Source organism: Chenopodium album, chromosome 26, assembly GCF_948465745.1.
Source record: "Chenopodium album chromosome 26, dcCheAlbu1.1, whole genome shotgun sequence".
Lineage (NCBI taxonomy): Eukaryota > Viridiplantae > Streptophyta > Magnoliopsida > Caryophyllales > Amaranthaceae > Chenopodium > Chenopodium album.
Window position 1 is genome coordinate 3,608,584 of NC_137859.1, and position 16,685 is coordinate 3,625,268.

General features: G+C 38.5%; 3 protein-coding genes and 1 pseudogene across 4 annotated transcripts; 3 read left to right on the forward strand and 1 right to left on the reverse strand.

The window, feature by feature from the left end:
- The first annotated feature begins 312 nt into the window (after positions 1-312).
- Positions 313-9,548, forward strand: LOC145617367 (phosphoinositide phospholipase C 4-like). The gene is made up of 9 exons (XM_081672056.1): positions 313-645; positions 775-971; positions 7,216-7,351; positions 7,451-7,657; positions 7,751-7,986; positions 8,437-8,554; positions 8,742-8,894; positions 8,990-9,076; positions 9,167-9,548. The coding sequence occupies exons 1-9, from the start codon at positions 313-315 to the stop codon at positions 9,458-9,460; spliced, it is 1,761 nt and encodes a 586-aa protein (XP_081528182.1). The 3' UTR covers positions 9,461-9,548.
- Positions 1,013-6,270, reverse strand: LOC145617366 (uncharacterized). The gene is made up of 2 exons (XM_081672055.1): positions 4,870-6,270; positions 1,013-1,301 (listed from the first exon to the last, which is right to left on the reverse strand). Exons 1-2 carry the CDS (start codon positions 5,935-5,937, stop codon positions 1,278-1,280), a joined length of 1,092 nt encoding a protein of 363 aa, XP_081528181.1. The 5' UTR covers positions 5,938-6,270; the 3' UTR covers positions 1,013-1,277.
- A 627-nt stretch (positions 9,549-10,175) lies between the features above and the next one.
- Positions 10,176-13,035, forward strand: LOC145618617 (phosphoinositide phospholipase C 2-like). The gene is made up of 9 exons (XM_081673392.1): positions 10,176-10,535; positions 10,648-10,853; positions 10,954-11,080; positions 11,168-11,338; positions 11,433-11,620; positions 11,842-11,959; positions 12,047-12,190; positions 12,372-12,458; positions 12,568-13,035. The coding sequence occupies exons 1-9, from the start codon at positions 10,185-10,187 to the stop codon at positions 12,865-12,867; spliced, it is 1,692 nt and encodes a 563-aa protein (XP_081529518.1). The 5' UTR covers positions 10,176-10,184; the 3' UTR covers positions 12,868-13,035.
- A 640-nt stretch (positions 13,036-13,675) lies between these two features.
- Positions 13,676-16,673, forward strand: LOC145618705 (phosphoinositide phospholipase C 2-like; annotated as a pseudogene). Its single transcript, XR_014107973.1, has 9 exons — positions 13,676-14,046; positions 14,199-14,401; positions 14,492-14,631; positions 14,724-14,923; positions 15,029-15,231; positions 15,543-15,660; positions 15,747-15,887; positions 16,027-16,113; positions 16,234-16,673. The product of XR_014107973.1 is annotated as a phosphoinositide phospholipase C 2-like (transcript).
- The last annotated feature ends 12 nt before the right edge of the window (positions 16,674-16,685 follow it).

A 16,685-nucleotide genomic window follows, 5' to 3' on the forward strand; every position in this document is an offset into this window, starting at 1 on the left:
TCATTTTTTTTTCTAATTTTATTGTATGATTTGTATCTACTACGGAGTAAATATCAATCCAATAATTAACGTGAACGTACTCAATAGGTACAAGTACATATTTTTCAAAGAAAGAACATAAATATAAAGACTAGAGATTAGAGAAATAGAGAGTAACTTTTGTGAAAGTGTGCTTTTGTATGTCTAGTCAACAGCTATCAAATATAAACAAATTACTTGGGTTGTGAAAGCACCATTTATGGTCTGTTGTTTCCCCTGTTTTTAAAACAGAGGATCTCACTTTCTTTGCTATTTTTTTTCACTAAAGAAAGAATGGAGAGTTTCAAGATATTTGGGTGTTTTAGCAGAAAGTTTGTGAAGGCGGAGCTACAGCCGCCTTTGGATATCAAGCAATTCTTCAACAAATACGCCGAATGTGGGCCCCACATGACGGCGGAACACCTCCATAAGTTCATGATCGAGGTGCAAGGTGAACCCAAGGGTACGACATTAGCCGATGCAGAGAAAATAGTTGAAGAGATCAAGTCAAGACGAAAACACCCTCATATGCCTATTTTCAGTAACACTGCTAGAAAAACTCTTAGTCTTGATGAGTTTTACTCTTATCTTTTTTCAACTGATCTTAATCCGCCTATTAATCCTCAGGTTAGTTCATATTAATCATTCATGTTATTAATATAACAAATTAGTAATCTTAGTATCAATAATTTTGTTAATGTGAAAGTTTATGTATATATTAAAGATTTTGACTTTTTTATTTTGGAAATGTTGAAGGTTCATCAAGATATGAACGCTCCAATATCCCATTATTTCATATATACAGGTCATAATTCATACTTAACAGGCAATCAAATCAGTAGCGATTGTAGCGATGTTCCGATCATTCAAGCATTACAAAGAGGTGTAAGAGTTATAGAGCTTGATCTTTGGCCTACTCCTAACAAACAAGATGTTCATGTTTTGCATGGAAAGTATGTAAACATAATAGTAACCTTCCTCTTTTTTTTTTTTGAGGTAGAAAAGGAACTTAGTTAATAATTAAGGAGGTAGTTAAGTTTACAAAAGGCGATCTCTCACTGTGAGAGAACAAAAGTACAGTCTGATCAGAAGCACGATCATCTAGAGAGATACAGTCAGAATCTAGGTAGTTTATACAATAAGGAGGGGGACTTTGTAAAACAAAAAGCTGGTTCCGTTCAGTTGCCTCCTTCCGTGCCTCCTTTGCCATGATGTCAGCAACTCTGTTCTTCCCTCTTTCTCCATAGTATAGTTGGACCTCAGGCAGTTGAAGAAGCTGCGCCCTGCATTCAAGCAATGGTGGGGTTAGGACACTATTGCTTGTGTCATTTAGATCAAGCACTATGTTCCTGCAGTCTGTTTCAATTTGGCATCTATCCCATCCATTGTTCCTGATCCATTTTAATGCAAGGGAGATTGCCTGTAGTTCTGCATCTTGTGCTGAAGGTGAGAAACCTTTCCATTTGAAACCTTCTATCCATATACCCTTGTCATCTCTAGCAACACCTGCACAGCCCACTTGTTTGGAGTGGTTGATGTATGATGCATCCACATTTATTTTAATGAAGTTTTGGGGGGGGGGATCCCAGGCAATAGGCTTAGGCTCTGTTCTGGCTGAACTAACACTGGAAAAGTACCATTCAGCAGCAGCCCAAGTGCATTGGGATGTAGATTTTTGAACAGGGGAGAGAATATCCAGGAGTTTCTCCTCTTCCAGATGAACCACAAAGCAAAGGTGAAGGTGATGTGCCAAGGGATATTGTGGTGGCTTAGAAGTTTGTCTTTCAGGTTCCTAGATAGCCAATTTGGGAAGGTATCTAGCTGTGAGTCAAATGTAGAGGGAGGTGGCTTAAGCTCAGTCCAGAATTCCATAGCTCTTGGGCAGTCAATGAACAAATGGGTAAGGGTTTCAATGTTTGCAGGGCAAAAAGCACAATATGGTGTGGGTTTGCAGTGTCTATTATACAAGTTCCTTGCAGTGGGAAGTCTATCCCATAACAGTTGCCATAGGAACAGTTTGATTTTAGGCAGGGTATGCACCTCCCATACACATCTCCAATGGTACTCAATGCAAGGGGTGGTAAGATCTGAGTTTATTATCCAAGCCTTTGCAGCAGCACTATCAAACTTCCCTCTTTTTGTCCAACTTGTGAAATTAAAATCTTCACAGTCAGATAATTGAACACTGTTAATTCGAGCCCTGATATCCTCTGGAAATACAAAGCCTAGCTCACCTTCTAACTGTTCTCTATCACTAAGTATTGCACTGAGGGATTTATATTGTGAAGAGAGTGTTAAAGGTCCCACAATCAAAGTTCTTGGAGTCTCATGATGTAGCCACTTATCTTCCCAAAAAGTGATTTTCTCTCCATTCCCAGGTTCCCACATCAAACTATGTTTGAAGAGCTCCCATCCTTTTCCTATGGCAGACCAAATGTGGGAGCCTTTGTTAAAAGGGGTTGGGTTGGGTTTGTTTTTTACATACTTCTCAAAAAGGAGTTTTCCAGCCCAATTTGATCTGGTATCCACCATCCAGCACAGTCTAGCAAGGCTAATGAGATTAAGGTCTGAAAATTTCAGGAATCCCAGCCCACCCCTCTCCTTAGGTTGACAGACAAAATTCCAAGCTATCCAAGTTATCCTCTTTCTAGTGATATCCCCCCCCCAGAGAAAGTTTGAGCATATGGAGTCAAGCTTATTTAGGATGCACTTTGGTAATTTTACACAGTTCATTTGGTACCTGGGGATAGAGAACAAAGTGGACTGGAGAAGAGTGAGTCTTCCCCCCCTTGACAGTGTCTTTGCTTTCCAGGAGGCTAACTTCTTCCCAATTTTTTCAATAAGGCCATTTAGTTGCCTCCTAGTTGGCTTTTTCTCAGACAGGGGGTAACCTAGGTAAATGCCTAAGTCTGCAGATCTAGTAACATTTAGGGTTTGTTCAAAATCATCAATCATGTGGATGGGGGTGTTAGTAGAAAAATAAATTTGGCTCTTCTGTTCATTTATCTTCTGACCAGAGATGGAACAAAAATGTTTGAGGGTGTCACTCAGGGATTTTAGTGTTTTGCTATCAGCAACCCCAAAGAGTAGGACATCATCAGCAAAAAGGAGGTGAGAGATTGAGGTCTGGCCCCCTCTAAATCTAAATGGTTTCCATTTATTCAGGTTGCATTGATCATGGATCTGTCTGGATAAGAACTCAAGACAAAGGATGAAAATGTAAGGGGATAGGGGGTCACCTTGTCTAATCCCTCTAGATGGGTGGAAGGGGGAAGAGAGCTTACCATTTATGAGAATTTGGGAAGAGACAGAAGAGATGCAGGACATGATAAGGTGTACAGTCTCAGGTGAGAAGTTGAAAAAGAGAAGGCAGTGCCTTATGAAACTCCACTCAAGCCTATCATAGGCTTTCTCCAAGTCTAGTTTCAAAGCAAAAAGACCTCTAGAACCTCTTTTTTTCCTCATAGAGTGTAAGACTTCAGAGGCAATTATGTAATTTACCTCTGTCCCCCTCCCTTTTAGGAAACTGTTCTGGTTTGGAGAAATTATTGAATACAGGTGAGGTCTAATTCTGTTAACCAGAATTTTTGACAAAAGTTTGTAAGAGGTATTGACAAGGCTAATGGGTCTAAAGCTAGTGATTTTACATGGAGAAAGCACCTTGGGAATGAGGCAAACAACTGTTTTGTTTATTTCTGGTGGGATTTGTTTGGAGGAGAAGATAGAGTTTATTAATGACAAGCAGTCCTGATGAATAAAGGGCCAAGAGGAGTGGAAAAATGAGGCATGGAAACCATCAATTCCAGGAGCCTTGAGAGCTCCAATAGAGAACATGGCCTCCTGGATTTCAGGCAGGGAGGAAGGCCCTGCACAGTGTATACTACCAGAAGAGTGTGGGGTGGAGGGGACAGAACAGGGCTCAGAAGAGAAGAGTTTTATGAAGTGAGCAAGAATATGCGAGTGAATATGACCAGGGTCAGTGATCCAATCCCCTACATCATTTTTCAAGGCATGAATTTTGTTCCTTCTGTCCCTAATAGTTGCTGAGCAATGGAAGAACCTAGTGTTTCTATCTCCTTGTGACAGCCAGTCAGTTCTAGCTCTAGTAGCCCAGTAAAGTTGTTCCTGGTCAAGTGTTTCACTCAGAAGTTTCTGTAGGCTACTCTCAAGGTCAAACAGGAAGGGGTTAGAGGGATTTGATTGGTAAGCTAGTTGGACTCCATTTAGTCTAGCATTTATTCTTTTAATTTGGCTTCTGAAATTCATAGGGTGATTTTTACTCCAGGTCTGTAAATCTGCAGTGAGCATGTGCAGCTTGCTGTGGAGATCTCCCAAGTAAGAGGGCCAATTATGTTGGACAAAGGAAATGAAATCTAAGTCAGTTAACCAGAGAGGTTCAAATCTGAATGGTTTCTCACCAGGGAAAATTTGTGTTGCTGTGAGAGTCAGTAACAAGGGGTTATGATCAGAGGAAAGTCTAGGGAGATTTCTAACAACATTCTGAGGGTGCATTTGAACCCAGTCAGCAGTAGCCAAAAATCTATCTAATCTCTCTAAGATTGGATTTCTTTTTTGTTTGTTGAACCAAGTAAATTTGTGCCCCACATACCCCAAGTCTACAAGATTGCAGTGTTCAATGGTATCATTAAAGGCACTCATTTGATGCAAGGGATGAAGATTGCCCCCCCATTTTTCATGTTGATAACATAATTCATTAAAGTCACCACATACAAGCCAAGGTAAGGACATAGATTCACTCATCTTTTTCAAAGACTCCCACATTTCCAATCTAGCATTAAAAGAAGTAGAAGCATAGATTGCAGAAAGAAAGAATTTGTGTTTTGAATTTACCTGTACCACAGCATGAATTGCACGTGGTTCTTTACTCACAACATGGAGAGAGTTGAAACCAGAGTTCCACAGAATGAGGATGCCTCCGGAGTAGCCAATTGGATCCACCACCTCGAAGGAGTTATAGGGTAGGATTGAGAGTATGTGTTCACAGCTGATTTTTGGCACTTTAGTTTCGGTTAGGATGATGATATCAGGGTTGTGATCCCTAATCAAGCAACGGATGTTGAGTTTAAAGCCATCACGGGCTATCCCCCTAGCATTCCATAGTAGGATCGACATTCCGGGTTTCATGTGGGGGAGCTTTGATAGTTCCTTCCTCGTGGGGTAGGCAATCTGAGTGTTGAGGTCGACATATTTGCTCAGAAACGGACTGAACATGGAGGTGGTGTTCTTTTTTATCTTGATTCCCGACATTTGGGTCTCTTTCCCTTTTTGTTTCCCCCACCCCACTGAGAGATGAAGTTGTTGGGCTTCCTGTGCAAGGTGCATGAGTTTGACGTTGTTTGTGCCTGACACTGATTGAAGCACCAGCAAGTCGTCGGTAATCGACAACGCTTTTCTTACGCTCGGAAGAACGGGAACCGGGTCTAGTATGAATTGTAATTCCCATGGTACCGCCATTAGTGAGCCTTCCTTGTTCAGTTTTTCCATCCACCATTTGAATAGTATCCCGAGTGGTTCGCTGATGATGGAGACATCCGACAGGGAGGGGACATGTGCTGGAACAAGGTAAAAAGGATTGTCCGGGGACGCCATTCGCAGGTTGGAGTAGAGGGGGGACTGATCTTCCGGGCTTAGGAGAAGCCCCCTGATGCTCGTCGGCGAGATCGCATGCCATTCCCCGAACAGGCCTTGAGCGTAGAAGGACATTAGGTTGAGCATTGTCTCCGGGAAGGTTATCACCGGCTTCGTCTTGGTGATAATGTTCCTGTCCTGCGATGGTTGAAGATGGACAATCGAAGGGGGCATGATCGGAGGTCTCAGGAAGCCTCCCTGATCCGCTAGCTCGTCCGGGTCTAAATTGATGAGCTTGTTCAAGTAGTCTGGGAGAGACATGCTTGCCATGGTCGCTGTTTTGGTTTTCTTGTGATGGATGGCAGTGGTGGTAAGGTGGGAGGAGTGGTAGATAGTGAAAGGGGATGGATAAAAGAAGGGTAAAGGGTTTCTCGGAAATAGTCATTTTAAAATTTTTTATGGGAAAGGAGGAAAAATTGGTGATGAGACAGGAGGGGGAAGGGCGGCGAGAGGTAGGGGTTAGCTGTTGTTGAGTGTTGCAGGGAAGTTGAAGTGACAAGTTGGGAGAAGGTAAGGAATTAGAAGGCAAACTGTCATTTTTGGTGGGATTTATAGTTTCCTCGGGCCCCACAAGTTGAGATAAAATCTCAAATTGATTTTCCGTATTTTAGGATGAGTGTGGGCCCCACGTGTTTACTTTTTGATTTTTGGAAGCCAAATTACCGGTGGATATTACCCCCCTATTCTGTATTTGGCGCCAAACTTTTTGATGTTCCTGCATCGGCGATTTCGTTGTTGCCGGAATGGTATTTCCGGCCATTGTATCCGTTAGTTTGATGTCCGTGGAGTGCTGACCCTGGTTTCTCCTTGAGATTTGATCCAAGTAAATCAATCTCTGTTTGAATCCTCCTATCCACAGTCCGTCCTTCCTCTGTTTTTCGTAATCCATCATTACCAGGATTCGGGCATATCTGAGGTTGCCCTGCTCTAATTTTCTGGTAGTGGCTCGAATGAAAACTCCCAGTGAGTTCCCTATTTTCCTAAGTATGCAGTCATTCATGAATTCAATAGGTAGCTCCGGGAGCTCGACCCAAATTGGAATGCGGTTGATCTTCTCCTCTGAGGGTTTAAACCCTGCTCTCCATTTCTGAACATGTAAGAAGGTACCATTAATGAACCAAGGTCCGCCTGACAGGACTTTTCCCATGTCTGCCGCGTCTTCAAATTTAGATATGAAGAATCCCTTCCCAATTGGAAAGGATAGTACCTTTGCCTTTGGTTTCCATATGCGAGGCAGAGTTTGCACAAGGTATTCAGTGGAGAAGGATTTTCCATGAGGTTTGGATATAATTGCATTAATCCATGGTTGGCAAAGGGAACTATATTCTTCCTGGGTAATTGGAAGAAAAACCTCTTTTGTTTCATCGAAATTTGAGGGGGGTGAGGAGGCTGGGAGGGTGGACAAGGCCTGCAAGGGGTTCGTACTACCACCCAATTGAAGTGCTTTTTTGAAGGAGAAGGGGTGCGTGGTGGTGGGTTGTTCTTTTGTTCATTTGTTTTTTTAGCTTTTTTTGTTTGATTAACTTTTGATGTTTTTTAATGTTATAGGACTCTTACAACTCCAGTGGATCTACTCAAATGTCTTGAATCCATTAAAGAATATGCATTTTGTGCATCTCCTTATCCTGTGATTTTGACTCTCGAAGATCATCTCAATCCAACTTTACAAGCTAAAGTGGCACAAGTATGTACATTTACATATGTGTGTAGTTTTTATGGATTTAAATGAGTTTTGTTTGTAGATGATTAATTAAGTATTGATTTTTATGGTTCGAATTTGAAGATGATCATTCAAGTTTTCGAGGATATGTTGTTCTACCCCGAAACTGAGATTATGAAGGATTTCCCTTCCCCTGAAGAATTGAAGTATAAGGTTCTCGTATCAACAAAACCTCCTAAGGAGTATCTTACTGCCGAAAATGCTAAAAATAGTATCAATGGTAGTGGATCACAAAAGAAGCAACTTTCTACTGAAGAACAAGAGTATAAGGTTTTGTTTTTAGTAAATAATTCTAATTTTAATGTTTGTATGTTATAATGATAATTCATTTAGTAGTTGCTGACGATTGTTTGTTTCTAACAGACCAACAATGATGAGAAAATTGCAAATGGAAATGTTGAACAAGAAGTGTGTGAGTATGACGACCATTCGTTGCAAGAAAGACCGGCTGAGTATAAGAGAATGATAACGATTCCGGGTATAAAGAGGGGTGAATTGAAGGAGTCTCTTAAGGTGGATCCTATTAAGGTGAGCCGTCTGAGTTGGAGTGAACAACTTCTAGCCAAGGCAACCACTTCTCATGGAACGCATATTATAAGGTACCTCACTATTTCAATAGATGTCGCATCACTTTTTATTGTTATGTAATTTTACTATTAAAAAAAGCTACTCCGTATTTTCAATAGATGTCGCATCACTTTTTATTGTTATGTAATTTTACTATTAAAAAAAGCTACTCCGTATTTCAATAGAGGTAGCTGGTGTGAATCCAATTTTTCTTTAAAAGGAAAATTTAAATGAGTGCGCCTTAAGTGGGCCAGTTCATGTCTGGCCCAAATTGTATAGACTTTGCACATGCTTAAAGCAAGCCACATGTGTTATGGTATTTGCAATATAATGGTTGGGCTGAGGTCAAACTGAGTCATGTGATATGTGGACTAATAATCATGGTTCATTGGTTTGTCTTAGAACTGTAGTATGTTTTCTACTAGTGTTCCTGTAAAACTTGTATCAATGTATGAATGTGTATGGTGTTTATCAATTTGCAGGTATACCCAGAAAAATATACTGAGGATTTTCCCTAAGGTTACACGGTTCAACTCTTCCAATTACGAGCCTATTCTTGGTTGGATGTATGGAGCTCAAATGGTTGCGTTTAACATGCAGGTTAGTTGTCCTAAACAATTCAACTCCTGTGCTATATAGCAATGTTTTGGTTTATAAGCATCTAATTATGTATATGCTCTAGATCAATATTTTGGAAAATCAAGTTTTTAGCTAATTAGCATCTTTGTTGGTTTGTTGACTAGTTCTTAATGCACTTAACAAGATAATAAATCGCGTATGTTGACAGGGTCATGGGAAACAACTTTGGTTGATGCATGGAATGTTTAGAGCCAATGGAAGCTGTGGTTATGTTAAAAAGCCTGATTTTCTTTTAAATTCAGGTCCTGATGACCAAATTTTTGATCCAAAAGCAGATTCATCAATCAAGACAACATTAAAGGTGACTTATTAATCACTAAATAAACTCGATTTATCATCTTTAATCTCTAAAATGTACTTCATCTGAAAGAAAGAAATATGTGGATTGTTTATTAGGTGAAAGTATACATTGGAGATGGGTGGCGCGAAGATTTCAGACAAACTCATTTTGACACATTTTCACCACCAGATTTCTATGTTAAGGTAGACCAAACCATAATCTTTACCACTTTATATCATATATTGTTCTGTATAACTTTAGCTTACTATGAAACTTTGAGTGATATTTTACAGGTGGGTATAGCAGGAGCGCCAGCAGATAAACTGATGAAGAAAACAAAGGTGATAGAGGATCATTGGAGACCGGCTTGGAACGAAGAGTTCAGTTTCCCCTTAACAGTCCCTGAACTAGCTTTGCTGAGAATTGAAGTTCATGAATATGATACAACTGATAAGGATGATTTTGGTGGGCAGACTTGCTTGCCTGTCAGAGAACTGAAACCAGGGATTCATGCAGTCCCCCTTTATGATTACAAAGGAGAGAAATATACTTCGGTTAAGCTTTTGATGCAGTTTATATTCGCGTAAATAGACTTATACTGTGAGTATTTTGTTCATGAAATGGTGTTCTTATGTATCATTTGTGAAAATGTACCTCTTTTGATCTCCTTGAAGTTTTGTTATATGGGTAAAATTTTGGCTTCATTCTGGGGCTTAAGATGAGATGATTAAACTACTGTGCGGAACAAATGAGCAATAAATAAAGATTTTGTTTTGGTGATCAATTAAGATTCAATTTTTGGCTGGTTCACTTAATTGATTTGTTTGATCAACCAATGTTGTAAGCTGTTTGTATTATTGTTCTGTTCTGTCACTTCTGTGTCAATTGTTTATATTGATTGTTTACAGTGTTATTGTCGATTAGTGAGTAACAATCTAAGATACTGTATATCTTTGTCCGTTTGACCAACTTAAAAAGCCAAAAGCTAAAAATCCTACAAAGTATTTAAGAAAATGGAAGAAGCCAATCGCGAAACAAGGCCAAAGTGTACTATACTTTTCCAATTTTAAGAAATATGCTTCATGTGTTGTTGCAGTACATGTAAATCTATATCATTAGTATTGTGTTAGACTATTAACTAATAAAAGTATAAATTTTATGAAAGGATGCCTTAAGTATATGTTCTAACTTTGGCAAAAGGCAACTCCAAAGCACAATAATTAATTATCTAACAAGTATTCTTTTCACTTCCAATATATACATTGCCTAAATATCATTGGTAAGAAAGAAACACCAATTTGTAAAAGAAATATGAATAACATAAAACAATTTCTTACACCAAGAGCTGACCAGCTAAATAAACCTAAGCAATCATACAGATTCTGTTTCTTCTTCCGGCGTATGTTCAAGCTGAGAATGGCAGAACCTCCACCAGACATCGTGAACTTGTTCAACGAGTACTCTGACAAAGGGGTGATGACAGTTGAAAAACTGCACCAGTTTTTGAATGATTATCAAGGAGAAAATTACACTATTGAAAGTGCTCAAGACGTATTCAATAGTATCAAGCATCATCATGTCTTCCTGAGAAGAAGTCTTAACCTTGACGCCTTCTTCCAATATCTTTCCGGGGACCAAAATCCTCCTCTTGCACACCCTGGGGTATAAATCTTTCCTACATAAACTGTAATATCAGTGATGCAAGAATATATCTTCTTTCTTGCATTTTTTGGACTAACCATATTTAAACTTCTTTTATATTTGGCTACTCCAGGAGGCGCACCATGACATGACTGAACCTCTGGCTCATTACTTCCTGTACACAGGCCACAATTCCTACTTGACAGGAAATCAACTCAGCAGCAATAGCAGCAGTGAGCCAATCATCCAGGCCTTAAAAAGCGGTGTCAGGGTCATCGAGCTAGATCTATGGCCCCCCAGCAAGAAAATCAAAAATGATATTAATGTTTATCATGGAAAGTATGCTTCTATGGCCCCCCACCATAAACTTTTGTGAACGAAGCAAAGGTTAATATATATATACATAGTTTCGTGTAATTTGTAATTTTCATACCTGCAGGACAATGACTTCTCCAGTGGAGCTCAAAAAATGTTTGTTAGCTATCAGGGATAATGCCTTCGTTGCCTCGGAATATCCGGTCATCATTACTTTTGAAGATCACTTGAATCCTGTTTTTCAAGCTAAAGTGGCCCAGGAAAGTTGATAATGTTTTTCTATCTGTAATTGGAATATACCTTAATATTAACTCTTTTATATAACTCCTTAAATTCAGATGGTCACTGATATTTTTAAGGAAATGTTGTATCCTGGAGTGGAATTTGTTCAATTCCCTTCACCTGAGGAGTTAAAGAGAAGGATACTAATATCAACCAAGCCACCGAAAGAATCACTTGGTAGTTTCGACCAACAAGAAAACGATGATGAAGTTGATAAACCGATTAAGGTTTATCTTTTATCACATTGAAATTATGAATTCCCATATGTTTAACTTTAGTTTTTGTGTTCCGTCTATGTAAATTCATAGTGACCATTAGCAGGACAACGAGGAAGAAGATGAAGAGGCTGCAGTTCCGGAGTATAAGAGTTTGATTGCTATTCATGCTCACAAATCGAAAGATGGACTTGAAAAGATGTTGATAAACTATACTCAGAGAGTTGCTCGGTTGAGTTTGAGCGAGGAGGAGCTGAAAAATGCTGTAAAAACTCATGCAACTGACATTGTCAAGTAAGTAGAAACGGGTTTGTTTGTCATTGTTGCTAAATTTGAGGCGCAGTTTCTTGTTTTTTTGTTGTCAGTTTTCAAAATTATCATGACTGAACTAAGTTTAACTATGAAATAGAGCAAAAAGTCATAAAAGAAGATACTAAAGTATTTCTCATCCACTTTGTTTAAGACAACTTTAATTAGTTGCTGTATGTTTCCTCACCAAATTTAAACCTCCTTAGGTATACTCAAAGAAATCTACTAAGGGTATATCCCAAGGGAACGCGTGTTCTTTCTTCAAATTACGATCCTCTAATTGGATGGACACACGGAGCCCAAATGGTAGCATTCAACATGCAGGTGACATGGAAATCTAGCTATATTTTTTTGCAGTAGAAGAGTTTGTAATTCAGTCTGATGCTGATTTAGTTCCTCTGATCTCGACAGAGTCATAAAAAATACCTTTGGATAATGCAAGGGATGTTTAGAGCTAATGGCGGTTGTGGTTACGTGAGAAAGCCAGATTTATTGTTAAGTGATGAGCCCTTTAATCCCAGCATTATTGGAAGACCACTCAAGATGATTTTAAAGGTCTTTCAGCTAGCATTCTCTAGTAGAACTAGGATTACATACAAAACTTTGATTTTTGTTTATTTCACCTTACAAAAATAAGTTCATGTAGCACAAATATATAGCTAATAAGATGTATTCCGTTTAAGTTGAGCTTGAGAAAACACTTCAAACAAGGAAATACTTAATTTTTATTGTACAGATAAAACTATATATGGGGTATGGATGGCATTTGCAATTTCCTCGAACACATTTTGATCCATTTTCTCCTCCTGATTTCTTTACTAAGGTCAGATAATTTCCAATTGTTTTCTACTAGTCACACTATCACATTCACATATTATCATACATTGTTGTTTGCATTTTGCACTGACAGTCATGTGCTCGTTTCTGCATAGGTCGAAATTTGGGGAGTCCCAGCAGACATAAAGAAGGATAAAACAGATCCTATCGAGGATCAGTGGGTTCCAGTGTGGAACAAGGACTTTGAGTTCTGCTTGACAGTACCTGAACTTGCCCTCCTTAGAATTGAAGTTCGCGAAAATGACTTGGATGGAAGGCATGGCTTTGGAGGCCAGACTTGCTTGCCAATTTCAGAGATAAAGAGTGGAATCCGAGCTGTTCCGTTGTTTGGAAAAAAAGGAGAGAAGTATGAACATGTCAAGCTTCTTATGCATTTTCAATTGCTACTCCAGTAGCTTACTGATTGTAAACTTATCATAATTACTACAAGTTCAATTCCTGCAATATTTATGTTGTCTAAACTGCACATTGTGTATTTGTAATACGCCAATAATCCAACACATAGTAATGAATACTTGATAAATTACCAATAGAGTGAGAAAAAGGCCTTACTAACATTTGTGTTATAGATTACTACTCACACATAAACATTCCTTCGTGTTTTAATTGCAATAACTAAAGATCGAAGAGGAAATAATAAGAGAATTATGCTTACACTCTGAATATTTGTTCAAAAGATGGTGTCCTTATGTATCATTTGTGAACATGTACCTCTTTTGATCTACTTGAATTGAAGTTTTATTACATGTGTAAATTTTCGGCTTCATTCTGTAACTAAGATGAGATTGATTAAACTATAGTACTGGTTAAAAGAGAAATACATAAAGGCTTTGTTTGTCAATCAAGATTCAGTTATTGGCTAGTTCACTTGACTTGTTTGATCGACCAATATTTTTATCTAAAAGCTAAAAATATATACAAGAAAATGAAAAAAAGGCAATCGTGAATCAAGGCCAAAGTGAACTGTACTTCTCCAACCGCGTTCCTCTCTTACAGCCTACAAATTCAAAGAATTATGCTTCATGTGTTGATGCAGTACATGTAAGCCAAATAAAAGGATAAATTATATGAGAGGATGCCTTGAGTATATATTCTAACTTTGGCAAGAGGCAACTCCAAAGCACAATATTTTAATTAACCAACAAGTATTCTTTTCACTTCCTATATATTACCTAAATACCATATGTCAGAAAGAAACACCAGATGACCAGACTGTTACAAAAATGAATAAAATGAAAACATTGTTTACACCAACAGCTGACCAATTAAATAAACCTAAGCAGTCATACAGATTCTGTTTCTTCTTCCGGCGTATGTTCAAGCTGAGAATGGCAGAACCTCCCACAGATATCAAGAACTTGTTCGACGAGTACTCTGACAAAGGGGTGATGACAGTTGAAAAACTGCACCAGTTTTTAAATGATTATCAAGGAGAACATCATACTATTGAAAGTGCTCAAGACATATTCAATAGTATTAAGCATCATCATGTCTTCCTGAGGAGAAGTCTTAACCTTGATGCCTTCTTCCAATATCTTTCCGGGGACCTAAATCCTCCTCTTGCACTCCCTAGGGTAATAATCTTTAAAAGTTCTTACACTTTTGTATGATCCACCAAATTAATATAGTTTTACATCAACTGTAATATTATTACTGATGCAATATGTTTCTTCTTGCATTTTTTGGACAAATCATAATCAAGCTTCCTTAATATTGACTACTTCAGGTTGTGCACCAGAACATGAATGAACCTCTGGCTCATTACTTCCTATACACAGGCCATAATTCCTATTTGACAGGAAATCAACTCAGCAGCAAGAGCAGCATTAATCCGATCATCAAGGCCTTAAAAAGCGGTGTCAGGGTCATCGAGCTAGATTTATGGCCCAGCAAGAATAACAAAAATGATATCGAAGTTTTTCATGGAGGGTATGCTTCTAAGATTCACACCTTAACATTTGAGAAAGAAACAAAGGGTTACATAGTTTTCTTAATAATTTGGAATTTTCATACTTGCAGGACAATGACTTCTCCAGTGAAACTCGACAAATGTTTGGAAGCAATCAGGGATCATGCTTTCGCTGCCTCGAAATACCCTGTCATCATCACTTTTGAAGATCACTTGACTTCTTCTCTTCAAGCTAAAGTGGCCAAGGAGAGTTGCTAAAACATACTTGTATATATGTATATACCAATGTTTTAAATCTGTTGGAATTATGCTATCATACCTGATATTAACTCTTTTATATAGTTCCTTGAATTCAGATGGTCAGTGATATTTTTGGAGCAATGTTGTATCCTGGATTGGAATCTAGAGTGGAATCTGTTGCATTCCCTTCACCTGAACAGTTGAAGGGAAAGATACTGATATCAACCAAGCCGCCGAAAAAATCAATTGATAGCATCATCCAACAAGAACATAATGATGAACTTGAAGATGTAACAATTAAGGTTTATCTTGATAGCATCATTAAAACAATGAACTCCCTCATGTTCAGCTTTAATTTACTTTTTGTTTCCCTAAACAATCCTGATATCTGCAATAAACACTTACAGGACAATGAGGAAGAATTCGAAGAGGAGGCCTCTGTTCCTCAGTATATGCATTTGATTGCTATTCATGCTATCAAGCTGAAACATGGAGATGATGATGAACTGAACAAACTTCTGAATGAACATACTCAGAGAGTTGCTCGATTGAGTATGAGCGAGGAGAAGCTGAATAATGCTGTGAAAACTCATGCAAGTGACATTGTCAAGTAAGTAGTAAAACAGGTTTAATTTGTTTGTCATAGTTGCTAAATCTGAGATTCTACAACAACTGAATCAAGTTTTTGGAAATCAGAAAAGACAGTTTCCTGTATTTTTGCGGTCAGTTTTCAAAATTATCATGATTGGTATAAATATGGCTATTATATAAAGCAGAAAGTCATGTAAGACTATACTAGTTAGCTCTATGACTTATGCATGCTCAGCCACTCGGTATGAGTCCATGAGATGTTGAAGACTTTAATTGTTAGATAATAGATACATGTTTCGGTGTTTCCTCACCAAAGCCAACCCACCTCAGGTTTACTCAGAGGAACTTACTCAGGGTATATCCAAAGGGAACACGCGTTTTTTCTTCAAATTATGATCCTCTAATTGGATGGACACACGGAGCTCAAATGGTAGCCTTCAACATGCAGGTAACTTGGAAATCTATAGTTTTTGCCAGTAGAAGAATTAATGATTCAGCCTGATGCTGATTAATTACTTTCCTCTGTCTCGACAGGGTTATGGGAAATACCTTTGGATAATGCAAGGGATGTTTAGAGCTAATGGCGGTTGTGGTTACGTGAGAAAGCCAGATTTCTTGTTAAGTGATGAGCCCTTTGATCCCAGCATTACAAGACCACTCAAGATGATTTTAAAGGTCTTTCAGCTAGCATTGTCTGGTAGAACTAGGATTACATACAAAACTTTGATTTTGTTTATTTCACCTTACAAAACACTTCAAACAAGGAAAAACAAGTTCCTTTATGAATGAAGCATACTTATCTTTTATTGTACAGATAAAACTATATATGGGGTATGGATGGCATTTGGAATTTCGCCGAACAAACTTTGATCCATTTTCTCCACCAGATTTCTTTACTAAGGTCAGATAATAACCAAACATTTTCTCCTGGTCACTGATCATACATACGTATTACTTACATACATACATACAGACATACATTGCGATTCGCACTGACAGTTTTGTGCTCTTTTCTGTGTAGGTTGCAATTTGTGGAGTCCCAGCAGACATAAGGAAGTATACATCGAGGCCTATCGAGGATCAGTGGTTGCCAATGTGGAACCAGGACTTTGAGTTCCCCTTGACAGCACCTGAACTTGCCCTCCTAAGAATTGAAGTTCGTGAATACGACTTAGACAGAAGGCATGCCTTTGCAGGCCAGACTTGCTTGCCAGTCTCAGAGTTACAGAGTGGCATCCGAGCTGTTCCGTTGTTTGGAGAAAAAGGAGTGAAATATGATCACATTAAACTTCTCATGCGATTTCAACTGTTACCAATATAGTTAACTGACTGTAATTAATCTTTTCATAATTACTACAGCTTCCTGTTATGTACAAGTATGTTCTTTGAACCACATTCACTTTATTTGAATTGTAATATGCCAATAATAATTCAGTATATAGATGAACACTTTTCCCCTTATATTCCTACTTC

Coding starts and splice junctions, on each gene's coding strand:
- LOC145617367 (XM_081672056.1), top strand. CDS start 313: ATGGAGAGTTTCAAGATATTTGGGTGTTTTAGCAGAAAGTTTGTGAAG. Junction 7,352..7,450: donor TACAAGCTAAAGTGGCACAA/GTATGTACATTT, acceptor TCGAATTTGAAG/ATGATCATTCAAGTTTTCGA. Junction 7,658..7,750: donor CTGAAGAACAAGAGTATAAG/GTTTTGTTTTTA, acceptor TGTTTCTAACAG/ACCAACAATGATGAGAAAAT.
- LOC145617366 (XM_081672055.1), bottom strand. CDS start 5,937: ATGGCAAGCATGTCTCTCCCAGACTACTTGAACAAGCTCATCAATTTA. Junction 1,302..4,869: donor CAATTCATGCTGTGGTACAG/GTAAATTCAAAA, acceptor GCTTGAATGCAG/GGCGCAGCTTCTTCAACTGC.
- LOC145618617 (XM_081673392.1), top strand. CDS start 10,185: ATGAATAACATAAAACAATTTCTTACACCAAGAGCTGACCAGCTAAAT. Junction 10,854..10,953: donor ATTAATGTTTATCATGGAAA/GTATGCTTCTAT, acceptor TCATACCTGCAG/GACAATGACTTCTCCAGTGG. Junction 12,191..12,371: donor CACTCAAGATGATTTTAAAG/GTCTTTCAGCTA, acceptor TTTATTGTACAG/ATAAAACTATATATGGGGTA.